The sequence below is a fragment of the Nyctibius grandis genome, chromosome Z (assembly GCF_013368605.1).
Source record: "Nyctibius grandis isolate bNycGra1 chromosome Z, bNycGra1.pri, whole genome shotgun sequence".
NCBI lineage: Eukaryota > Metazoa > Chordata > Aves > Nyctibiiformes > Nyctibiidae > Nyctibius > Nyctibius grandis.
The window spans coordinates 71,117,010-71,143,676 of NC_090695.1; the positions used below are offsets into that span (position 1 = coordinate 71,117,010).

The following is a 26,667-nucleotide window of genomic DNA, read 5'->3' on the forward strand; positions in this document are numbered from 1 at the left end:
TAAAGCTTTCAGAGATTTTTCCATTCGTGCCTTGCCATTGTTTGAAATGTTCTGGGAAGACCAAAGCTTCTAGTGACAGCTTTCCTGGTGACATTTAGCAAGCATTGCACAACAGACTTCTCAACTTAAACTAGGTTGTGTTTTTGTCTGAGAGAGCACACCAATATTGCATGCAGGTCTTTGCATGTTTCTGCTGAATTGGGAAATAAGTTGGTAAGCTCTATGTACTGCATCCAGCATTCCTTTCAGTGAATAGTCACAGTTTTCAGGCTGGCCCGTGGTCACAATCCTAAACAAAAAAGCTAAATGTGTCTGTGTTGGCAAGCTGCTACAATGGAAAAGGAGTTCAAAGCTGTGTAACAAATGTAAAAGTTAAGTCCCACAAACTTCCAGTGAAAAGAGAACATTGCTTTTAAGTTACTCATGAAAATAGCATCTCCTCCATCAGCTTGAATGGTCCTCTCTGCATAAGCAGTCTGGTAACAGTGTGTTTTATGTAATAATTTTAAAACATTGAGATTTTTAAAAGAGTCTTTTTCTTCAATTTATGACTAATTAGCCTGTGGGCATTTCCTCAAAGCTATTGTCTTCTGATTATCAATGGATCACTGAGGACAACTTCAGAAGTGAGTGAAAAAGCCCCTTAAGGGCAGAGGCACTGTAAGATTAAGGCTGTATTTTGGCTTCTCTCATGTCAGGCACATGCTGTGGAAGAGCAGGAAGAGAGAAGGAAATAACCTACTTAGTTTTGACCAAAATAAAACTTTGTTTTGATAGAGTTAGACTTGGCCTGAATTGTCTTGGTGCTGATATGCCCTTTAAGTCCCACTGATTCATTGTTTGGAAAGTAGAGGCTGTCATTGTTGTCTTGCGTAACAGCTTTGAAGCTTTGGTTTATTCCCTGGCTTTGCTAGATTCCTTGTTTGCTTTGCTGTGTCCATCTATAGGCGGTTGTCCTTCCTCCTTTGTCTTTTAAGTACACGGCAGTAGCTACGCCTCCTGCACTGGGCATCCTTGCCCTTGTGTGCGTGAGTGTACTTTTATTAAACTAATCTGAGCAAGCTGATTCTTCCATGTTCAGCTCTTCTGTACCTGTTGTCTTCCCCAAGCGCTTGTAACCAGCCTCTTTATAAACCAGTGCTGTTGTTTCATGACTCTGAGCCCTGGCAGAACTGAGGTGGAAGCCAAGAAATCTCTATGAATGCTGGCAAACAAAACGGGACTTTTGGAAGCCTTTCCAAGTCCTGGACTAAAGCAGTTTGTTTTGGTGATCCACCAGAAGGCAGAGGGCCCTGCTGTGTTTTGGGATGACCCTGGGGACAGTGGCTGGATTGAACAAATGTTTGCATCCCCTTCCTTAACAAGAGGAGTAATGAGAGAACATCTTGTTTTCTTGTATTCTAGGAGTGATTGTCAGTGCTCTTAAAAAAGGCCTGTTTTTTCACTTGCTGAGCACTATCTTTTTTTCTGTTTTTTGTTTTTTTGTAACCACTTGAAAGACGAGGTAAGATTTGCCACCGTACGTGTTTTTTGCTGTCCATTCTGTTCTGCTGTCAGTATGTGCCCAAAATAAGCCTCTTTGACATGTTAAGATAACCAGCACCTTGCCTCGCTGTGATACCTAGCTGCAGAAGTAGCTGCAAAGAGAAAGGAAAAGAAGCAGTTCTTCATGGCTGTAGTACGCAGGGCAAGAAATGCTGGACATAAGTTGTAATAAGGGAAGTTTGGTTTGGACATGAAGCACCAGGCTTCTAGCCATAAGGACTTTGGAACACGTAGAGTTGGCTGTGTGGAGAGACTCTGGATTGTCTCTCCTGGGTGGGTTTTTGGAGCAGGTTTGGCCAACACTTGTCAGAAACACAGAAGGGCAGGCTACCTGAGCTCTTGAGGTCACTTGCTGCCTAGTTTTCAGTAAAAATTAATGTGTTACCTACGTGCTTTCATTACAGTTACCTCTGGGACGTACTGAGATTCATGCCCAAAGTAGTAATTATTTTTGTAGAAATTATTTTGACAGTGTATGTGTGTGGCACAGGAATAACACACTGTCTAAACTATAATGTGTGAATGTTTGACATCAGCTGAGCAGAGCTGTTACTACTCGTCTATCTTTCTGCTTGGAGTGAGTTTTGGTTTGCAGATCTGAGAAGAAACGGTGGAAATCCCAATGCTTCCTTCATCGTTTGGTCTCAGGGATGTTCTCATCTCTTCCTTCCCGGCAGATGTCTTCTCAGGAGCAAATCGTGCAAGACCTCTGAATTCCCAATGTCATTTGTTTTTATAAATGCTGAGACTTTTCTGTTAATTGTTGAATTTGTGGCATTCTCAGGCTTGGCGTCTGGAGTAGGAGAACATTTCGTAATTCTGAGAAACATTCGTATTCTGAAGAATCACTCTGACTTCAGGCAGAGGAAATGCTTCTAATTGCAGAATAGGTTGCAATAATGACTTGATGCAGCATAGGCAAATTCAAATACTCCTTCTTGTTCTGGGTTATTGATGCCTTATATAAGCTGGTGACGTACGGAACAAAGATTTGTAGTAATTGTGTCTGTTTAAGATAAATATTTGTGTTGCTAGAAGTACTGATGGATATCTCTTCTTATCTCTAAACTTTACAGGAAGCCTGGGAATGTTTTCGAGGGTATAATTTACCCCTAATTCATTCTTTCATCTTGATAAAAACAAGATGTATGTTACATGGTCTAGTTTATAATCTGGTGTATTGACTTGAAGTAAAAGAATCTTGGCTTCTGTAAATTGTTGTGCTTTAGCAGGCTGAAAGGAGTCATGCTGATTTACAGCATGCGAGAGTCTTACCTTAACTCTTCAGACTGTGTAGTTAGGTGTACAGCACTCTCAACAGTAATGCTCTCCATTGGAGTTAATGAAAATGAAAATTACTGAAAGTATTGAAAAGGAACTGAAAAATTCTCCCTGCTGGGGTGAATCACCCCGCTGGAGTAAATGGCATGAGCCATTATTCTTTCTGTAGTATCTATTGCGTTTAAAACGTGGTCACATTTGCGGTGAAGCACAAGGCTTGAAACTCCACTGCATATCCTTTGTGCTGCCCTGAGGCTGCTGCTAAACTGGATATCTCACTGAGGTCAGTGGTCTGTTGCACCAGGCATATGGTAGGGTAAAAAGTGCCTGTGCTGTCACCTTCCCAAGAAGTCCACCTAAGCCCAACAGTTCCCTGGGGAAACAGCAACAGTGTCATACACCCGGTGCTCATCACCCTGGAGTCTGCAGCAAGGAGACAGATGATTCTTGGATCCATCCGCTACCAATGTGGGCTGTGACCAAAGTTATCACAAGGTACATATCTGTGATCTTACCCTTTGGCCAGCTGTAAGGAGCTGGACTTTTTGTGTACCCCTTCTCTTCAAACAGTTGCCCCTCTCTTGGGACTGTCAGACTTTGGGGCAGTTGTGGCCTGTTGCAGTCTTCCCATGGCTAAGCCTGGAAACGTGGCGTGGGAAGCTTTAAGGTGCATGGTCCTGGTTTTTCAGAGACCTGCCCGCCTTCGATTGGCAGAAAATGCTGCTGGGATTTGTTCAGATGGAAAGAGAAAAATTTGACTACAGATGAGTTTTATTTGGTGCATAAAATGCAGTAATGAGCTGAAGGTGGTTGTGTGAAAAAGGAGGAGAGAGAATCTCGGGGTGTGGGGATTTATGATAAAGAGTAGAAGTTGCTGTAAAGCTGGAGATGGGGAGAACATAATTGTACCATCTGCATCTGGTCCAGGAAGCTATTTATAAATGTGTTTGATTTTTAAAATGAATACTGGAAATTTTTAAGCCTAAAATACATGTAAGTACAGAGACATATTCCAGTTCAGGGTAGGAGGAGTAAAGTTGCACTTTAGATACCTGATGAGGACATTGTCTGTGTTTCTCCATCTGCTTTGTTTTATCTTTTTTTAAAGATAACCTTTTAAAGATGGCATGTGTTTGGATAGGGGTCATCTATAACACTTGCAGACACATGTTGCTGGAAAAAAAAGCTGCCCAGTATTTAATCTGGTAGAAGCTTTTCTTTTTGTCCTGTGCAATTTCCATATGCTCAAGAAAATGTAGACAACATTCCCCTGGCCACCCAAAGGGTGGTCCAGTGCCTGAGTTAGTTGCTAACCATAACCACAGCCTTTTCTTTGTCTTGTTTTTCTGAGCATCTTAGAGAAGACAGATATAACCAAGGGTACTGCACGTGGAAGGTTCCCTCTGAAACGGGAAGTTGGCATTCACAATGTGTGAAATGCTAAAATAAAACCACACTGACTGCAGGCCTGGGTTTGGGTGGCAGACAAAAGCAATAGAGGGAAGCAATGAACTTGAACAAGGTTGCAGGTGGTTTTGTGGCAGCGATGCCTTAGTAGGGTGTATGCTACTCAGCTGTCTCATTAACAACCCACCACCCCCTTTGCAAAGGCCAGTAGTGAGTGGAGAGTTCATGTTAGACATCAGCTGCTGAGGATTGCAGAAGCATTTTTTAAGTGAACTAATTTTAATCTACTGTCTTATTGCCTGGGGTCGATGACATCATGTGTATGAAGGGGGGAAAAAATACTCTTAGGTTGATAAGCCTTGAGTCAGCTTTTACAGATCAGGCAAGAAATGAAGTTACGGGTTGTAATGATGCATCTAGGGAAACAGGTGCCCAGTGGGTAATTGTCAAAAAAAGGCAAATTGAATGCTATACAATATCAGGAAAGGAACAGGGAGGAGTGGCACAAAAGCCACCTCTGTGCCACGACACAAACTCACGGTGTGCACGTACTGTCTCTGCAGTGGCTGAGCTGGTGGCGAGTCCATAGGAGTTTCATGCAGCATTAGATTTTCAAGAAAGCATTTTCTCTTCCCTTTTTTTTTTTTGAGGAGCTGAGTATGTTCTTTAATGCATTGCACTTAAATTTTTCCAGAAATGAAAAATTTATTGTGCACTGATAGCTGGGAAAACAATTCTGAGTTACTAGGCCATTCCTGGCTGAGCTAGTGGTTTGTTTTAAAAACAAGAATAAGCCCTTTAGTCAACCAGGTCATTCAGTAATCTATAACCTTTGTTAAAAGATTAGAAGAAACTTTGACAGGCGCTTGCTGGGAGTTACAATTTGTGCAGGTGAGCAAAATGCGAGCGAGTGAGTTATGGCACTCACAGGTAACGCCAAGCAAAATGAAATTATTGCTTGCCAAGTCATCCAGACAATATTGAGGAGTTGTGGTGTTGACACTTCATGTCAGGGTATGAAATTTTCCAAGTGCCGTCTCTGTGACAGGCAGTTGGCCAAAACACTACGTTGTTTCTTGGGAGTTACTGAAGTTTGCTGTGGGTCTGCAGTGTGCCAGTGCACACGAGGTGTGGGTGGAGAGAGCGCTTGACTGCAGGAACTTGCCTCTGTCTTCGGGTGCAGGAGCTCTCTCTTTCTGAGTGTCTTCAATGTGACCTGTGGCAACGAGAAGCGTGATGGCTCCTGTGTTAGTGACAGACCATGTCCTGCAAAACCCATGGGTCCTGGCAGCCTGCAGTGAAGATGACAGGAGGGAGTTGTTGGAAGAAGGACAGAGTGTTACGGCTGCTTGTGGTACTGGTGCAAGTTAATTGAGGTATGAAAACCAGAGGCAGAGGGGCAGGAGGCAACTGGCAGGACAACAAATCCAGACAACAGAGGGCTGGAGGAGTAATTGCAATTTACTTTGCAGGCGCTTTTAAGCACAAAACAAGTGCTCACTGAAGTGAGAGAAGTGCTCTTGGGTTAAGAATGCACATGTGAATAGGTCCACAGTGAGTCTTGTGTTAAACTGATCACACTTCCAGGAGAGCATCAAATCCATTTTGGTCTTTGTGTTGACATTCCTTGATCCTCCTTGGAGAGCGATTTGGTAGCTCTACTTTTAAAAGTGTTTCTAAATCTAATTTTACATTTGCTAAATACAATTGTTAAAATAAAAAATTAAATAAAGACTAGAATATAAATTTACAAATAAATTTATGTTTGAAAAACATAAACTGAATTATGGTGAGTATATCCTCAAAGAGGAAACAAAAGTAATTTTCAACGCCTTCTAGAATTTTCCTCAGGACTGGGTGGTCTTTTCAAAAGTGGGAGAAGATTATGTGTTAAATTTGGTATTTTGTCAGTGGTTCGCCCCCAGCCGTCATTTGCATGGGACACTGATACATTGCTAGAGTCTGTACAGGACATAATCCACCTTTTTGTTCTTCCCACTTTTGGCATCTGATTTTAAGTCTATCTTGAGGACAGAGAGAAAAAGGATTATATGGAAAAAGTGTGGCATATTGGAGGATGTAAACAGCCCTTGCTTTGCTAGCAAGTGTTACACAGCTCCTGAGTTGTACTGATGCCCAGCTTTTATCTCCTGCCTTCGTAGGAGGGCTGGAGAGATATTTTCTGTCTCCTTGCAAGTGTATGTCGGAGAGCTGCTGGCTGTATGTTCACTGGGTGTTGCTGTATGTACACATTGCCTTTTTCTTTATTAAATCACCAAGCCAAACAAAATGTGATAGGGAAAGTGGCCCTGGGAAGTGAAGACTTGTGGGCAGAGACTGCTGTAAAGCCATGTCTTGTGCTCGGTGTGGACAGGGAGCAGTCCTGTGGTGCCTGATGGCCACCTGCCTTCTTGCGGTGCATTGGGAATATCTAATTTTTCATATGAATTAAGTCATTTATTATTGAGTAGAGGAGGGGAGCAAGGGACAGTTGTCAAATGTGGTTGCTCCTGTACGCTTGACCGTATAGTTAGGTGCTCAGAGAGACCACGTGAAATCTCCCAAACCTGCAAGTTAACGATTTTGTGGCTTCTGTCAATGTCTCCTGGAATCACGTCTGTTCCTCTTCCCTCGATGTTGTATAGCTCCATGCAGCTTAAACCTGGATATAAGTGCCTTGTATTCAAAGTCCAGTTTGAAGATTGCAGGCACTGTTTTCTTCAAATATACCTCAAGTGTTTGTCTCTCCATTCATCCATGCTATTAGGTACTTTCGGCAGTGCTTAAAATGCTTAGCTAAAGGATGCACCGAGTGCTCCAGCCTTTCAAGCCAAGCTGAAACTGTCAGTTTTGTATACAGTATCTGAAAGCTGCAATTGAAGTTGCTTTATTTTGACTTAGACAATCCATAGATATGTCTGCTGGTAGCTCATCACTGAGTTTGTATGTATAAAGAAATCCTTATCCTATAAATAGAACAGCCTGTCCTCTTCCTTTTCCTTTAAGTGCTTTTTCCACAAAATTTTGCATTTCATCTCCTGAAACTTCTCACAGCGCCTTCTGACTTGTTTTTCCTGGTGTCAGAACTTCAGGCTTGTTTTGCTTCTCTGGGACTTCTGGTACAAATTTAGGATTATGCTCCCGCCCCCCCAAAAAAAAAGATACTGTTCATGCTTCAGTTTGGCTTGCTGCCATTTTTTTTTCTTTGGGGAATGTGGAAAACAAAAACAAAATGGTGACTTGTAAGAGTTAGCTCACCCGCTGAGGAATTTTGTGGGACAGGAAAAAGACTGAGAGCATCCTGCCTGTCGAATTTGAGGCATGTGATAAGCAGAGAAGTGGTGTGTGAGCACCTCCTGAAAAATGTGTGAAAAACTTTCTTAGAGAATGTTACAGTCTCTGTTTGGGCACTGCTGATCTCCTGCTGTTTGTCTCCTCGTATTCCTTAATTTGATTCTTTGCAAATGCTTCAGTCTTTCCCTTGAAATTTTAGGAAATTAATTATTTTGCATGTTGTCTTTTTCTGTGTGCACTCAGTCAAACAGTGAAAACCTTTGTGCATCTTCCTGTTTTACTCCTTGTCTGAAACCTTCATTCACCTTTTGATTGTACTGCTTGGCTGAAGTTGCCAGTTTGAATTCTTCTTTAGTATATTTTTCTGTGCCATGAGATGTTTCCTCAGCTGAATCATGAGATGCTGTCTTTTTGCAGGACTGTGTTTTGCTGCTTCTGTCACCGCAAAGAGAAGATTGAGGGGTATTGTGTAGTGACTTGAGTTGTCTGGATAAATGGAGAACATCTCTCAAGGTCCATGCCTGTGCAAGGAGCTTCACTTCTGTCGGCTGATTTGGAGCTGCCTTCTCTGAATTCCCTGTGGTGTTTGTGTAGGGCTTGGTTAACTTGTGTATTGAGTTATTGAGTTACTGTGTGTGCACTTAAAATGAAGCTAGTAGCCACTTGGAGATACTGGTCTGCAGACTTCAGTTGTCTGCTGCTTCTTGCAGATCATAAAATTTCTGGGAGCAATTTGCAGCACCTTGCTCTGTTCTTTCCTTTCTAGTCTGCCTGCTTATGAACGAAAAAAATAAGGGAAGACAGTGCCATTTCACTGGATTTCATTAGACACTCGTGCTTTCTCCTTGACTAGCTCTCACCCCTTTATGAAGTTCTTGACAACTGCCTGTTTGTATTTGAAGCTTCATATTGTTGCCTTTTGTGGGCTGGAGCCCTGGGAACCTCTGTCACCATGCTTCTGCCTGCCGAGGTCAGTCCCGCCCACATAGCCAGGTACAGCGGAACTTCGGGCACTGCCTGTGAGACAGTGAAGAGGCTGTCTACGCAAATGGCTGGGAAGAATGTGTTCTGGTGGTGGCAGGGCGTAAGTGATAAATTTCAGACTAGTTGCTGATGGGCAGGTAGCTTTTCTCCTGCAGCCTCTGCAGACTTGATCTCACAGCAACCGGCTGACCCGACCAAAAGCATCAGTAGAAATGTTGCGGAGACCTGAGGAGAGGGTAGGCTATGTCCATCTACATCCATGTTGTGATGACATATGTAAGTGTGATAAGGATTTACCAGTTGTCTGTGTGGGGTCAAACCTGTTTTGTGGAGTAGGAGATGCATCCTTCCTCTGCCTGGACAATCACTTTGTTCTCTTTGATCTTCTCTGTGCTGATGGGCTGTGTGCTCCTTCCTCTATAGTGACCACCGCTAAATGTGTAGGGCATCTGCATTTTCAGCTCTGAGAATCTGCTTTATCATCCCTTCATTGGCTGTTTCTACCCCTTATCTGCCCCATTTAGTCAGGAATGCTATCAACCTTAAAGATGCACGTAACACTTCATAGCACGCAGCAGAAGGTTTGGATGTGCTCCATTCCCGCTTTCTTTCATCAGTGCAGTAATCACTCTGTGTTCAGCCCTGGCTGATGAATAACATGTTTGTGCGCAGTAGTGACTTGCAGTGCTGCTGCTTTTTCATTTGCAGACTAATGAAAAACAAACGTCTGCCTACTGCTCACATTAAGATGAGCGCCAGTATGAAAGGGGTCATCCTTCTTTTTTTGTGCTACCAAAAGGAAAGGTAGCACAAAAGGAAAGGTTACTTTGCATGGACTGGGAGTAAGCTGCACAGAGAAGTGGACCAGGATTTTAATGCTTGATTTGGCACAGGAGAAGCAGTGTTGTGAAATCAGAAGTCAATGAGCTGGAGAAGGGAAGGAGAGGAAAACTGTCTGCTTTTGATGACACTAACACATACAGTCGGTAACAGCAATGGGCTGCAGATGGGAAGCTCGAAGCGCATGGGGTTTTTTTCAGTTGCTAGTGAAAGGAAGTGGCACAGCATGCTTCTGAAAAGCAGGGATATGCGAAAACCTCCTGTGTACAGCGACAGTTGCCACTGGCAAGTGATCTTCTGCCCAGGCACTGGGAGAGGTGTGTGCTTCACGCGAGAGGTCAGGGCCTGAGCATCGTGCAAGGCCTCACACTTGAACTGGTAGAGAGTAATTCTGAAAGAAGGATGACTCTAAAGCCATAGCTGTATGGCTTATTAATTCCTAATTAATGCGAGGTGGTGGGAATGAAATAAAGAATCCCTGGTTTTCTTGGCACAGCTTAACATCATGTAAATCCGTAGTAAGAAGCTGTGGAAAATATCACCCCCATGAGAAGTTATTTTTTCAAACACTGTCTTGCTTAAAAGTGTGCTTTGTGGAGGTCGAGTGGAATTCTAAACCTGTTGCTTCCACAGTAAAAGAAGTAATTAGTTGCTCTTGGCTTTCAAAGCTGCACGCAACTGATGACCTTTAATTTCATCTCCTTCATCCATTACACTCAGTGTGTAAAAATACTGTGTTTTCTCCCATTTATTCCTGTCACAGGCACTAGCTTGTAGAATAATTCACTTTCAGACATGTCCATCTGTTTTGTCTACATCAAAGAGCTATTTTGGACTTTAGATTGTTTAAAATATCTTCTGAAATTTCAGAGCTCATTTTGGTGCTTATGGAGAGAGAGTGTGGGAGGGCATGACTTGCTGTAGGCCTGTAATGCACTGGGATAAACTCTCCTTTTTCCATTGCCAACGTCTTAGTAACAAAATGAGCTGGAGTTGATGCACTGCAAGAAGTGTGACAGTCATGTACGTTCTTGAACCTAGGGGAGAGCAAATGTGATTGAAAAGATGTATTCCTAATTGTATTTGACTCCATATGATTTATTGATTATTTTTCCACAAAGTCTGTTGTTTGTGAAGACTTGCTCATGGTTCTTATTTTATTTCCACAGTTTGCAACTTCATGTCTCATGAAAAGTGCCTCAAGAATGTCAAGATACCGTGCTCATGTATTGCTCCCAGCCTTGTTAGGGTGAGTAAGTACACACTGTCTTGTCTCTTTCTTGGGATAATAGCACGAATTTATCACTAATGAACACGGTGTAGTACAGTGGTGGCTTGTTGATATCTAGTCGTCACTGAGGCTTGTTAATATCTAGTCATCACTGAGGCTTTTAGAGCTGCTCAAAGGCAAAGTTACATTTCCTTCAAAAAGTCCCCGCTATCGGCAGCTGTGGGTAGTCTGTCTTTGAAGAGCAGTTATTCGCATTCTTTAAATATTACTAGATGTTCTTACTTGTGTGTCGTTACCTGGAAGCCTCACAATAATGGAGTGGGGTGACTGATTGATATCAGTGCTCTCAGAAAACCACACCATGTGTCATACTGAAGAAGAACTCTATACACCACTCTATATTTTTTTACATCTTACTGGGAAAACGTAAAGCTGCTCTGCCTAGCAAAGGGGCTGTATTTGGCTTCTGTGGATTGCTGCATCTTAGGAATTTGCTTGTTTATTGTGTCTAGAGAATCAAGTCATTGCATTAAAAGCATAGGATTTGAAAGCAAAAAACTCAGAGGGCAGGACTTCAATTGATGGTAATAATTCAAATGTATTTATTTTGGTAATTAATAAAGTACTTGCTTTCAGATGCCCTGTGACAACTTTTTCCACAAGACTTCATGCTTAAGAAGACAATAGGATGCAACTAAAGTATTAAGAAGCTAAACTGAAGAGAAAATAAAGTGTATTATCCACTTGGGAAAGGATGATAGAAAAGGAAAAAAAGGGAAGGAAGAGATGAGAAACTTAACTAGAGAAGTAGTAAAACACTACAGATACCTTAAGGAGCCATATGCAAATGTCAAATGAGACATGACTGTAAAATCAGAATCATGTGCCTTACAGACCTCGCTGACTAAAAGCACATTTATGGGAACACATTGTGTAGACCTGGGAACCTGTGAAGGGGAGTTCTAATTCCTTTCTTTGTACCCTAAAAAGCTTTATGAGTTCCTTTATGTAGGGGATGAGACAGGAAAGTTTAAAACAAAATGTAACTAGAGTTAGAGGAATTGGATAGAGAGAAATTAGCCACTCGTTCTTAAATTTGGTTTGTCTAGATGATAATGCTGTCAGGCTTTGCTACATGTTTCCTCTTCCCCGCATACTTTTCATCTTGAGAGGTATTACTTAGATGGCAAAAAGGTGTCTGATACATAGAAAGTTGCCAGTGAAATAGTGAGAAATACTGCTCTAAGTTTTAGAACCCTCAGTAAAGGGACATGTAGATAACGAGAAATGCTGTTACTGAGAGTTAGCATCTACTGCTGTTTCAGTATGCTGGTGATCAGTCATCGTAGCATGGGAAAAGGAACGATGAGTCAGATCATACAGGTATCTTTGCAAGGGCCTTTGGACGGATGGTAAAAATCCAACTGGGAAACATTCATTTAATTCAGAGTGTCAGAGTTGTAAACATTTGTGACTGCTTCTTTTGTCAATTTGCTCTAAATTTAACTCGTCGTTTGAAATAGTATCCGTTCCTTTGCTTTTGTGTGGTCAAAATCCTGCATTTAAAATGATTAATGTTTCCACTTGCATCAGTCATGGATGTCAGTGTAGTTTTTTGGGGGTTTTGGCAGTTGACATTCTCTAGCTGCCCCAGCACGTGAATTTTATCTAATTGTTTATTGTTTACATGTAAAATCTAACTGTCCTTTCTGTGCAGTGGAATTTGTTTTATCTGAGTGTTGTTGTCAGCCCTCAAAGCTGTTTTCAGTTCAGTGTTGCTGTGTTTAGCTGCAAAGAGTCTTCTGCATTATCCGTGTTGAGCTATAACAATTATGTTTTGAAATAGCACTGGATTGTGCTATTCTTTCTGGACAGTCTTGTCCTTCTTGACATGGTCATCCAAGTTGCATTAATCCTAGCCTGCTGTGCAAGTGAAGTCTGCTATATGGGAGACATAGTTTTGCATGCAGGCTCTGTCAAAGTATATATTGAATTTGGCATTTGCTTAAAAAACATAACAGAGCAAAAACCAAATTATACTCATTTATAGAATGTATGGAAAGTTTATTTTCTTAATCTCCCTGCTCTCCTTTCAGATTGTTTATTATTTTTTTATGAAAAGGTCTGATGTAGGAGGGAACACTGGTGGGTTTTTTTTTTCTGATAGTTCCTTCTAATATATCAGCACTCAGTGCATTACAGAAATGAGAGGGGTTTTTTTTTAATCCCCTGGATTTCATCTAGAGAAGATGGCAATTGTTAAAACTCATCAGAGTGCGTGTCATTTGATACTAAGTCAAACTGTCATAGAAGAATTTTTCAGCAGATGTTTCATGGAAACTTTTACTCCTGAGAGTAGGGTTTCCTTCCCAGGGTCAAGTAAAGGCCCACAGGGTCACAAACATGCCATGACTGCATCCAACCTCAGATCATTCTTGAGTTCACTCTTAAGGATGACCTAAGAATTTTTTTGCACTATTGTTAATCGCTATCACCTGCATTTAGTATTCCGGACTGGCTCCAGGTTATGGTGTTTCAGAACAAGGCTTCATGGATCAGTCTTATGAACATTTTTGTGTTTTTATGGTTTGCAGGGGATATGATTTGTTTCACTGGTAAGATCTTGGCAACTTTTCCAAATTCAAACCCCCCATAAGTATTTGTGTACTCTGAGGTATGTGTAAAAAAACCAAAAAAACAAAAAAACACAACAAACCAACAAAACAAAAAAAACCCAAACAACCCCCCCAAAAAACCCAAAAAGCAAGCAACCCCAAACACAAAGCAAAAAGTGGTTTTAGTGAAGTTAGGCATTTGCTATGCTTGTTTTTCCTCGTTGTGTTGGTGCATTGCTGTAATGGTTTCTAAACATTTCCACTTCAAGAAGGGTTGATAGGCTGCTCATGAAACTTTCTTGTGTGCTTTTGTTCTTAAAGCCAGGTTGTCTGGAATGGAAAAATCCTGGTTTAGGTCATCAGCTTCTCCTGAAGCTTTTTATGCTAAAAATAAAACTTAGCTTTGTGGTTTAGAACATGGGTAGCCGCTGTCTTCATGGGTTGTGATAGTGAGTGGGAAGGTTGTGATGTTCGCAGAGGTCTCTGCCTGGGCAAGCAGGTGTTGCATTGCCTGCTGACCTGAGTCCTTCGCTCTGGCTGCTGGATTCAGCTGTGTGCAGGTGGTTATTTGGGTCAGTTCCTCATGAACTGAAAGTAGAAGAGAGGAAAAAAGGATACTTGGGTTAGGGTAAGTCCCCCTAATCCTCCTTCTGATAGTCTGTTCTGTGTTGGACACATCATACTTCGTATACACAACAGCAGCATCTCATTTCCCTATAGCTGAAGGGCCTCTGTACTGGGACACAACCTCCTCTTTGTTTACTTTCTCTCCCTACCTCTGTTCCCTACGTAAGAAGCAATGGGAAGCTCCAGCAAAGTGCGAGACAAAGACCATCAAGGTTTGGTTACTGTTTCACTTGCCGCGAAATAATAAATCCCCCAGTCTCATTCAGCTGTCAGCTTGGCAAGCTGGGAAGGAGAATTTGATGTGGTTGGGTTGGGTGGGGAATTCTGGAGAATACAGGGGAAAAAAATCAGAGTCCGATTTTGGAAAATCATTCCTTGGTGGTAGTTGCAGGTGTTGGAGGTTCAACATGGGTTAAAAAATGCTGCAGTGAATGCTTGATGAACTTTTACTGCTTCTCCCAGCAGACTGTCATAGAAGACAGGCTGAAATGCAATGTTTGTGAATAAGCTGGTTGGCGTATTATTGTTACATTTCATCTTCAAATTACTGTATATTTAGCATGCATCAATCAAGGGACATTTCGTCCTGCCCCTCTTGTATCTTTTTGATGGTGGTGGTGGTGGAGTTAGATCTGTAACATGAACTCAACTTCACAAAATATATGCTTAATATTTTTCCTCTTATATATTATAAAAACAAGTTTGGGGAAGGTTGGTCTTCTCTCTCCTCTTCCCCTTTTATTTGTTCATGATAAAGAGGCTTTGCTGGCATGAGGGTTTTTTCACAGGGTGTCCTAACAATGGTTGGAGCCCAAGCTGATCTTTTTAGCAGGGCCTGTTGCAACAGGACAAGGGGTAATCATTTTAAACTAAAAGAGGGTAGATTGAGACTAGATATAAGGAAGAAATTTTTTACAATGAGGGTGATGAAACACCAGAACAGGTTGCGCAGAGAGGTGGTAGATGCCCCAGCCCTGGAAACATTCAGGGTCAGACTGGATGGTGCCCTGAGCAACCTGATCTAGTTGAAGATATCCCTTCAGGGGGGTTGGACTAGATGACCTTTAAAGGTCCCTTCCAACTCAGATTATACTATGATTTTACTTGGACGCTTGCTGGATAGCCCTGACCACCCTCACTGAGGTCTGTCTCTAGTTCTTCAGCACTTGACCCATACATGCGTTGTTTCAGCAAGGCAGTGGCTTGAAGTGTAGCAGACACATGGCATAATTTAGAAACCAAATGAGGTGTGAAACTGCTTGCTGGTAATCTTGGCACTGCACCAAAGTTTCCTCCTTTTCCTCCCCAAAGTGATAGTCCTGTTAACTCTGAGGTTAAAGGGAAGGGCTAACACCCCCTAATTCATAAACTCAAGAGAGCTTACTATGCTCTATTGAAACTTGAGGCAAGCTGCCTGGTAGCCTGTGAACTCCCAGATGAGCCCCGTAGCTGTATCAGTGACTCTTTAGATTCAGAAGTGGTATGGGATGTCACTGTGTTTGTTTCATTTCATTCTTAGTCTTTATCTCAATGAAAGGGGAAGGACATTGATGTCCTCTGTAGCAATAAAAGCAAGGAGTGACTGTCTTTTGCATATCGTTTTCCCTTTCCAGTACAGAAAGTGCTAGTCCAAGCAACTCTTAATTGCAGCGGAAAGCTCTTACACAAGTCTCATTTTCTAGTAGAAGTATTATATATTCCTGATTTGAAATGATATGGAATTCACTGTATAGTTCCCATCACAAGGAGTCCTTGAGAGCTTGTAGAGAAAGTCTAATGTCGTGTGACAGAGATCTGTAGGATGGGGAAAAAATTCCTGGATATGATGAGGTCACATCTGGATGTGTGCATTATTCCATTGCGTTAGCCACAATTAAAATTTTGATAACTAAGCATTTGATTTTGTCGTCTTGCCTGTCCTAATATGTATTGAGACACCATTTAACTTTGTATTCTTACCTGATTTCAGAACTTCCATATGGAATGTGTACTAAAAGTTGCTTTTTGACACCAACTGATATATCAAGTGCTCAGAGGAAGAATGTCAATTTGGACACAACTGACAAGTAATTGACAGGCATTGTCCCTAAACGGAAAAAGTAGAAATAGAGTGCATTCAAGTGCATGTAGTATATTTAAGTTGCAGAAATCTTTTGCTGATAAAGCAGAGAGGTTTCAAGCAAATAAAAGAGCTCTTTGTGATTGCTGAGTAACAAGTAAGTAATTGAAACGATGTCAATACTGGGACAAGTTGAATCACAAAGTTGTTAGCTTCTCTCAGGTATGGTGTAGGCAATTAACCTGGACAGAGTAATCATGGGGTGTACTCAGGTGTGATCACCACATCTGCCTCTGCAGAGGAAAGGTTTTTGGTGGCAGATTGAGCCTTAGGAGCATTAGATAAGGAGGAAGTACTTTTGCACTGGAAACGTCAGAATCAATAGAAGATATTCTTGTTTCAAAAACACCATTTTAATTTGTATCAGCAATTTTTTCTTGGCCTTATGTTGAGAGCAGTCTTTGTGAAAGACCATGTGTGACCGTCCTTGTGGGCATTTCATGAAGATGGTTGCTTCCAAGCGGGTTGTGCTTATCCTTAAAATGCCACAGTGTTTTTGAACTGAAAACTAGTGACCTTAAGTTAATAAATTCCTTTTGCTCAACCTTTGGAGACTATTGTGAGAGTGTTTGTATCCTTATTTCGCTGCACCCTTTCCTACTTGGAAGCTGATCAGCCCCACGCTACTGTAGGTCCTGCAGCCCTGCTTTCTCAGTCTCTCTCTGGTGTGTTTTACAAAGTCCTGCCAAGTGTGAGTCTCTCTGATGTGATTGGCAAGGAGATGCGTGGGCAAAATAATATTTAGACACAGGCCTAGGAAAAGTTTTTAGTAGGTTGTTCTTTTTTAAGACTGCCCGAGACAGCAGCAATCACTGGGGCATTTGGTATATCTGTGTTTCTCTTGTTCCCCTTTGCGCCTGGAAGTCTTTGGCTCAGAATTCAGGCTAAAAATGTTCTGCCTGAGTTGGTAGAAAAGCAGTTGCAGCTGGGTGAAGAATAGGCTTTCCTGGAGCTGTATTTTTTCCCGCTGACATATCCAGAAGGTTTCAAACCAGTAAGGCTTGACCTGACCTGACTCCATCTGTGAATGAGAGGATTTGGGTGGTAGCTGGGCTGCTCTGTACATAGTGATTCCATCTCAGTGGAAGGTCCGTTAAATTCATGATCTACTTTGGGCCATGTGGTTGATACCCTGTGGCATTTCAGGATGAAGAAGAATTTTTTAAGACACTACTGAAAGAGAACAATTCTGTCCTTTCTTTTTTTCCAAAGTTTGGAGGTTAAAGAGCAGTTTGTGGTTCTTTCTGTATGATGCAGAACTGCTGTGCACTTGCACAGATTGCGCTGAAGGGGTTAGAATGTTAAGTTTTAGGTTTCTATAGGATCGAATTTTATTACAGGCTGTAGGAACATTTACAGAAACATGTTACATTTCTGTAATGCTTTGGACTTCTTAACAGATGGCAGGAAACAAAACAGGAACTATGAGTATCTTGTCCATGAGTGCTAAGTCATTCTGGAGCCTATGCTGGAGTGTTACCACTGTACTTACTGTCGATGGGCTTCTGATCAATACTGTAAGGGCACTTAGATGTCATTTAATGGTAGTACTAGCAAACATTTTCTGTATTTTTCTGCGGAAATTGATTTTAGTGGTTTGCATAAAGTAATTTAAGTAGTTGTATCGGAAAAGCTGTTTTAAAATCTCATCAATTATTAACTCTTTCTCTGTAGGCCACCTTATTTGTCTGTAGTTAGTTGTACTTATATAGGTGGACATAAATTAAAGAATAATATATAACATTTCATAATCTGACATGCTACCTCACTGGCTTTCCCAATCTGACTTTTGGGGTTTTTTTTGGTGTTGGGTGCTTGGAATTTGTTCAGCAACAAAAGAAATGTAGGGAGCTGCTGGGAGAAACATGATGTGATTGATGAGTTTGTTATGTTGTACTTGCTCTTCTACCTTTTCTCTTTTTCCATGTTATTCCTGCCCCATTTCCCACCAGGCTCTGCAGTGGTTTTATACCTGTCACATCTAAAGCAAGTTAGAAAGACTGCTCATAATAAACCAAGTTTCTTTGGATTGTTTCAGAAAGGAAGAAGTTGAAGGAACAGATTTTTTTTCTCCTCCCCCCCCGCCTCTTTTTTCCACCCCACATTTCAATTGGCAAGTTGTTCCCTTCTTTTTGGCAGTGACTTGAGACTTCAGAGGATTGTCACCAGGGTCTGAACAACTGCAGAATTTGGACTTGGTCTCCTTCCCTTGAGTCTTCTAGATAAGTACAGTCCACCCCTGAATAAGTTTGACTCCTGTCAAAGTCCTTTCTCACAGTCTTTCCCAAAACAAACGCTGTTTTTCACAAAATTATACTTTGATCCTTTGAACTAAGGAGGATCTGCTTTTTCTCAGCAGAACTTTTCTGTGACAATAATGTAAAGCTTGCATTTCTATGCCAGGTGTAAGATAAAATAGCCAGACTCATGGCCAGGGAAAGAAAAAGTTTTCTGTGTTTCAAACGTGGGTTGCTGAGGGGATTGGATGCTCATGCTAGGTGTCCAAAGCAGGTTATTCGCCACTCCAGAGCTAAAGAAAGTCTCCTCTGCGTCTCATCTCGAGGTGTATACTGCTGCCTTGGGGACAATTGGCTCTGCTGTGCCTGGGGCTGTGGTGGGAGTAGGGCAGGCAGATGACTTGAAGGTGACACTTGAAACTTGGAAGACAGGTTCGGATGTGCAGAAAAGCTTTCCTGAAAAAATCCCACCAAGGCTTTTCAGTACTCCTTGCAATTGCTGTGTCTGTCTGGGATTGTGCTCACATAGCCATTCTCATTATCTCTGCACTTGAACTCATTGTGTAGGATGAATTTTGGGCAAGCGGCCTTCTCCCACCAAGCTGGGATTGGACTTTTATTTTTGGAGCAGCTAGAGTGAGAAAACAGCTCTGACACTTCACCTCCAGAATAGCCAAGCCGGGTAACTTATATGTTACTGTACAGGGAGGTTTGTTTTTTCCTTTCCCCTGAAGAAGTAGCATGAAAGTACAAGAAAAGTGGGCAGGGATTATAAGCCTTGAACTTCATCTGAGATAGTTTGATTGAAGTTCCCCAGCCTCTCCACGACTTTTTTTTTTTTTTCCCCATGGACTTACATTCTTTTTATAAACACACATTATATAGCTAGAGGATTCTGGTTTTTTAAAAAATTAAAATAATGCAAGCCAGTCATGAACTTTGTGTCAGTCAGCGCTAGAGGGCTGCAGAGAATTAAATATCTGTTTGGGTTGATGGGAGTAGGAGGTGGACCCCAAAGCATAGTTTGTTTGTATTTTTAAATCCCAAACTCGTACGTAAAGTAAAAATTTAAAGCTTTTGGAGGCAAGGATGTTTTGTAATATATCATGTTGGAGATACTGATACAAAATCCTTTCGGTAGGCTGGCTGGAAGTCCAGCATGGCAGGGAGCTTGGGATCTGGACAGGCAGTTTCCTGGTCAGTCAGGGACCAAGGATTCCTCCAGACAACATGATGTGCTGGGGCAATGAGCTGGTGACTCTTTAACCAGGCAACTGCTGTGCATAATCTTGTTCATGTCTGATAACACAGACATATTTCATATCTCTCTTCATCCTCCTTTACTTAGCAAAGATTAATTCTGAGGAGGACCGGAGGAACCACATGCTTTGCAGTTTCGGGGTTAGTGATTTTCCTTGATTAAACTTGCAGCAATGTTCCTTTCTTCTTGTGGTGTGTCTGGGAGAACTTTATCTCACTTATTTCGATGCACATGCTTTAAGTACGAGATAGTTTAGTGCAACTGTCCCTACACTTTCAGAGGCAGAAACACTGGTGGGAATTAGACCTTTATAACTGGAAGTGATTTTAATTCTGTGTTCCCAGTATGTGTCAGATTTGCTGCTAGTGTTTCCCAGGAAAATCCTAATATACAAGGAGAAAAATTCAAATCCTGCTCAATAACTTTGGAGGATTGTTTACTAGTACATCTGGGCAGAAAAGAAGCTATCTGTGACTGTGTATCTGAAGTCATTATTTCCAACTTTTTACTGGGAATGATTAATTTCATTTCACACCTAAATAACCATTTGTCAGCCTTTACTAGAAATATATTTTTTTTGTGATGCAAGGACCAGAAGATAAATCTGGTATGTTTGTCATATCAGGAAGGGCATGTGAGATGCATAATACTAAATACCTCAGTCACGGCAAACGTTTGTGGAAGTCATTTGGATTCTAGATTTTTAAAGGTGCAATTATGCTTCTTCCCTCTAATGTGAATGTCAATTTAACAAAGGTGTGTGTCTTGTAGGAAGAGTGGTCTCTAGAACAAGTATAAAGCTCAAATATGTTTCTTATTTTTAATTTTTCATCTTTTCTTCTGTTGTTCTTTTGGTACTGTCACTTCCAGTCTTCATTGTTAATGACTAAACAAGAAAAAACTCTAGGATAAATGAGTAGTATACTAGAAATACATTTGCTAAAAGTGTTGGTACAGCTTTTAGCAAGAGGATGTTGAAATGTATCATCTTCCATCTACAGTCAGCAGGAACCTGAGTATGGATGTACTTCAAGAGCTGGATCTCTGTACCATCCAGGCTTTGAAGCTTGGAGGCGGGGGAGGATGGAGACCAATGCCTTTGTCCTGATCAGCCAGTTGGCTGGGCTGTAATCAGAGAAGAGGTGAAAGGCATGTGGAGAGTACTGGACTGTGGCAGCGCTGAGCTTTTAAAAATTGTCTTGAGTGTGTCTTTAGGGTATTTTGTGTACATGTGCAACTATTACTCTTCAATTGTCCTTGATTCAATTAAGAATACTTAGGAGAGTAACTGTGATTCTAGGTAAGTTGCTTAGCACTGAACCCAAAGGAAACCTTTGGATTCATGGCACTGTGAATCATCAAGAAGCTGACCCGCACTTAAAAACATATATATTACCTATTAAAACACAAGAATTTTAAAAGATTTTTTTAAAAAAAATTATTTAAAATAAAGTATGTCAAATATATTTTTAAGTATGAATTTTTTTTTTAAAGGATTATTTGCCTGTGTATTTGTTCTTGGGCTTAGTTAAGTTTATGTTGTATATACTGTCCTGTCTTGCATGATAAAGCAGTTTCTGTGAATTGTAACTGGCACTTTGAAAGCTGTGGCTGATGATGTCTTATGCGTTCTTCATTGGCAGGTTCCAGTTGCACACTGTTTTGGGCCTCCAGGACATTACAAAAGAAAGTTTTGCACTGTGTGCAGAAAGTCACTAGAGTCACCTGCCTTTCGATGTGAAGGTAACTTAATAAACCCTACTTGTATAGCCATCTGTGTGTTTATCTGGTAACATAAACTTTACTTACATTGCATACCTCGAGGATCTGTGTGTATACTCACACCCCTCCCCCCCCCCCACACACACTCTCTTACGGTGTTTTGAGAGATTTTTGGTTTTTTTATCATGCACTCATTGATCGTGGAAATGTGTATGTCAAATTAATGAATAATAAATCAATAACCTTCAATAAACCACAAACTGTGTCAAATGTGTATGCTCTTCATCTTTCCTCCAATTTACTTCAAGCAAGTCTGTGGTGTTACTGGTGTGCAATGAATCCATGCTCGAGATGTGCAAAGAATGAGAAGCTGTTATGGCAAAAGAAAGACTTCTGTTGAGATAATTTGTTTCTGTTTCCAATGGAAGCTTTTGATACAGGGAATCATCAGGTGTTCATGTTTCTAAACCTCCCCCTTTCTACAAAAGAATGGAACATAACTTTTCTATGTTACTGGTCTCAGATATCTGTTGCTTGTGATGGGGATGAGGTGCCTTCAATGGAAAGATATTTGAAAATATTATTTGTCAAAATAGTACTGCTCTGAGTGTTCTGACATGGATTCTGTGAAAAAACAGTGATTAAAGTCATCACCCAAACACAATGATTTTTATTTGAAATATATGTTGGCATGAGTACTTGACTGATTTTGAAGTGGGGCAACTCCTTAATTCTCCATTGTCTGCTCTGTCTTGAATGTGTGGTAGTTGTTGTTCAGTTGGTGTGGTGAGGTTGAATAGAGTTTAGTATTTTAAAGGAATATTATCTGTGAACTGTTAAAAAAAAGATAGAGTCTACTGAGAGAAGAACCAATTCTGTAGTGCTTTGAGATGCTTTCAAAATTGCTGTTGTGCTACAGATAGTATCTGATTTAATATGGTCACCTACATGTATGTGTAAGGGAAACACTTCTCTTTGATCATGGCATTCAGACTTACAATGCTGCAGTGTTTTTGTTTCTGCTTTTGTCTGATGAGTTCCATAACGAATGTAAACTACGTTCTTCTGACTAGTGGGAATCTGTCACTTAATATAGTTACCATGTGAGTTCGATGATTTGGTGGGATGGTCAGAGCTACAGATACCAGAGTGTTTTCTGATGATCTGTTAATAAGTCTCAGAACTTGTGTGGCATGAGATAAACATAGAGAATTTGAGAAGAGGACATAGCTAGAGAAAATTTTCTTAACTCTTGAAAATAGTTTTCGTTTGGTGATCTGTTTTAGTTAAAGCTTTCTAAATTTTGCTTTCTTATTCTTACTCTCTTAATTCTACTGTATTAACGTTGTACCCGTTGCAAGGAAGTATTTCTTTTTTTGAGACATTTCCTTTTAGTTGTTCTTAAACAAGAAACACGTGAAATTGCATATTATATTTAGGTATTACAAATGCTTGGACCTTTTTTTTTCTGGTTCAGTGAAGGTTCTGAGTTGTGTTCCTTGCATGGATTGAACAGTTTTCTTGTTTTGTGTGGTGTGACTTGTTTGCTATCCCATTTTCTGAATACCGGTAAGTCTGCAACTTGTTTCTCAGATATGTTTCCAAAATGTAGCTTAAAAGGGCAGCTCAGGTTCATTAAATGCGCAAGATTCTTCCTTTACTCTTCAAAAATACTTTCAGAATTTGTTTTAGAAGTCAGCTGTTTTAAGCTGTAGAGCTTTAAATCCAGATGGAGATGTTGAACTTTCTTCCTTTTTTTGCTTACTTCTAATGACTTAGCTTAACAGTACAAGTCTACTGTTGGTTATGATGTTTTCTTCTGATATGGAAATTTAAAGAACTTTTCCTGGAATCTTTGCCATAATTAAGATAGAAAAGAGGGTTAAGATGAAGTTACTTTGTCTAAGCAAATGATTGACATCATTAGATGTACTTTTAAAATAATTTAAATAACTTGTTTTGGACTCTTCCTATCTTAAAATAAATTTTCTTGAAAGGAAATTGAAAATTTTCAGACAAGTACTAAATGCTGTGGGTGCATGTGTGGTATCTGTTCTCAGAAATGAGCATGCATGTATATTAATCCCTGGTGAGAGGTTAAAATGTGTAATTGGCAAAAATTATGATATTTGGATTTCAGATTCTACTGATAATTACTAATTGCTTTGGATAGCTGTTTTAGCTGGAGAATTCACTAGTAACAGTTGAACCTGGACTCGTGATGGTGAGAGTTGCTCTCCCTTTTCTTTCCAAGAAGAAGGGCTGGAAAGAAAAAAAGAGGAAATGGAGTAACCCAAACATTTTTTTTAGTGTTGGATCCTTTACAACAGTTTCTTCTTAAGCATCAACCAGGAGCAGCAAATTTACTAGGGAGGGAGGCAGTTAACATTTTAAAGGTTATTCTGCCAAGTTTATGTATCTGAAATTAACCAACTTGTTTTTTTGGCAATTACAAAGGAATTCACAGCACTTTCATGACTAGCTTGAACAGAAAACCATCATTCTGTTATGAGTTAAAGAATCGTGTAGATTATGGAAGGGCTAATAAAGATGAAATTTCTTTCTGTAGGCCCTCTGATTTGACTTGATTTTTATATACTAAAAACTTGATCTTTCCTATCACTTTGTACACTTTATAGTGATAGCTATAAGCGGGATAGCTATCTTAAGGATTTAACTCCTGTGACAATCCCATCCTTCACATGTACACATTTTCTTAATTCTGAGTTGGGGTTGGTGTTAGAAGCAGCAGATGTGAATTAAACCAAGGGGAAAAAAAATCTCTGTGTTCTTACAAAGTATAGCAAAGGGCAGTGTGCGCCTGTTAGCAGAATTAACAATAAAAAACTCAATGGTTTTGTTAATTCCTTGAAGCCATAATTTGGTCTACAGAAACTTTTACCATTAGTGAGGGTGTGATTCAAAGCATCTAGCTTGCCTGGTAGCTGAATTGGCGAAACTGTAAAATATTGCTGTTGATATCTATGAATATGGAGAAATGTGAGCAGAGGAGGGACTGTGTCGCACCTCATATAAAAGTTCTTCAGCTCAGCGAAGACACGTAGTATGGGGAGCTGGATGTGAAAGCTTGTGGTTGACTCAGTAAGTCCCTTGTTAAAAGAGGCTTTGCTTTGATGTGGTGGCAGATTATGGTCTTCTGCAGAGTTAGAATAAGACAGTGTTAGTGCTGATTGCCTTTTCTACAGCCCAGAGAGTGATTTCAAAATAAGGTATTATTTCTCTAAGTAATTTAATACTGTTTTCAAGATACTTTCAGATAACATGGCTAACATGCGGTTGCCACCTTCCAATCTTCAGATTACAGTCTTCAGATTTTTGTGATCTGCTTGCAGCAATAACCTGTTTGAGCAGAACAGAAAAAAATATTTGAAGAAGTTGATGCTTGCCTCTTACTTTCATTTACTCAACAAAGAATCGGATGCCTTCCCAGAGTACTTGTATACACAAATCTTTAAAAAGCAGCTAGAGGAGGATCATTTTCATCCATCTCTGTCTACAAGGTCCTTAGAGAACTTTCATAATTTTTGCAGTAATGAAGCTAGGTATTGAGGTCTTTTAGGTGTGCTTTTTTTTTAGTAACTGATCCTTTGCAGCATAGTATTTTAGCTGGTGGGTTTTTTTTGCGGATTCTCTTTTCATTCACATTTGGTACTTCAATTCAGCTTCTAAATAATGAAGGTACTTTATCCAAAACCAGACTTGCCTAAAACTTTATAAGCTTCATTAAAACTTCTTCCAGCTACAGTATGTAGCAGGTATTTTGGAAGACAGTGTTAAGCTTACTTAGGAGAGTGTGCTGAAGAAATTATTATTTTCCTTTTCCTGACAGTGAAATGGTGATTTACTGTATGCAGTCATAGCTTGGACAAATATTCTCTGAGATTAATGTAGCAGTTTATTCTGGTCAGGTTTAAAATTAAATCCATTGAGTGTCATCTGGCAATAAAAAAAGATTTATTTCGTGAGTAAAGCTCGCTCTCTGGCTGTTGCAGTCTCCCCGAGAGTGACGTCCTCCAGTCCTTTTGCATGTTCTGACATCAGCGTGTCTCGTATGGCCTTGCAAACACAAGAGAGTCCCTGCCGGCGCAGGCGTGCCGCATGCGTCGGTGGCTGCTCCGACCTCTGCCACATCTCCCGCGGGACCGTGGGTGAGGCAGGGCTCCTGGCTGCGAGCAGGAGGGGTGCGGTATGCCTTGCTGCTGGTTCGGCCACAGTGGCCCCGGCTTTGCTGGGACTGGGGACTCGAACACACCTACCTCATCTCTTGTTTCCTTGTGCTTCTGACAGCCTCAGGGATGGAGAGAGGGGCTGTCCAGCAGAAAAGCGTCTGCTGTTTTGAACCCATTTGCAAAGTGCCCGCTTGTTCTGCAGTAGGGTTTGGAAAAGGATTTGTAAAGGGAATGGATTGTTGCTTCAGGAAGACCGTTACTTTGCACTCAAGGCTAGTGGTATTTGGATGCAGAAGGAGAACTTTCTCTGTTTCTGTTAATGCTTCTAACGTTCAGCTTGTTGGGGGGATTTGATTAGATCAGACTTCAGGCACAATTATATTGGAGTAGGCAGCGGTTCCGGTGAAACTGTGAGATGAAGCTGTAATAAACCAAACAGTTGTTACAAATTTAACTTGCTGTATTGGAGGAAATACAGCAAGTGCTTATGAGCAAAATTAGCTCAGCCTTTCCTTATACTTGTAGCTCAGCCTTTCCTTATACTTGTAGCTCAGCCTTTCCTTATACTTGTAGCTCAGCCTTTCCTTATACTTGCTGCATCAGTTTAACACAAAGGAAATGGAGCAACACACAGGACAATGCTGATAAACTTCTTTTATTGCCTGTCTTTGCTGAATGGAAAAGAGCATGAAGGAAAGAACGTATGGTGTGAAAAAGTAGTGGAGGAGTTTTGGAGGGATGGAGGGGAGAGAGGGAGAAGCTGCAAAATCCCCGAGGTTTCCAGCTTAAAGAAGTTTTCTTGTTTTCATACTTTTAGTTTGTGAGCTACATGTGCACACAGACTGTATCCTGTTTGCTTGCAGTGACTGCCGGCAGTGTCACCAGGATGGGCACCAGGACCATGTAAGTGCGGACGCCTCGGCAGCAGAAAGTGGTCACACATCTTCGGTGTGAAAACATGTGTTAGAGGAGGAGGAGGAGGAGTCTTGGCCTTTTCTTTTGCGTGCTGCCAATTATCAAAGCACTTTTGTTGCTTGTTGGCAGGCAAAGGAAATGTGTGGCTTCAGAATGTATCACAGTTGGTGAGATGAACTTAAATTCTGACATATTCACGATGCTTATTGGAGCTGTGCTGAAAAGTCTGTGCAGTGTATACAATGTCCTAATTAAAAAGAAAAAAAAAATCAAGCATCTTACCTAAAAATTTGCATTGCAGAAGCTGGCATGGAACTGTTTTTTTTTTCTACATGTTGAGCTGTTGGCTGCATTGCATCCCTGGCAAACATTATCATGTTCCTCAGGCTTCCTGCAGTC

The 26,667-nt window shown here is 40.9% G+C and overlaps 1 protein-coding gene across 2 annotated transcripts in view; it reads left to right on the plus strand.

Annotated features, from left to right (window-relative positions):
• Positions 1–26,667, plus strand: part of DGKQ (diacylglycerol kinase theta) — a 113,270-nt gene that overhangs the window by 14,769 nt on the left and 71,834 nt on the right. For both annotated transcript variants that reach the window (XR_011050076.1, XM_068423192.1), the window contains exons 2-4: positions 10,521–10,600; positions 21,085–21,184; positions 26,171–26,256. Coding sequence is in view for 1 of the 2 variants with exons in the window: in XM_068423192.1 (XP_068279293.1) it covers positions 10,521–10,600; positions 21,085–21,184; positions 26,171–26,256 (266 nt within the window). In the remaining variant the exon portion in view is untranslated. The remainder of the gene's footprint in view (positions 1–10,520; positions 10,601–21,084; positions 21,185–26,170; positions 26,257–26,667) is intronic.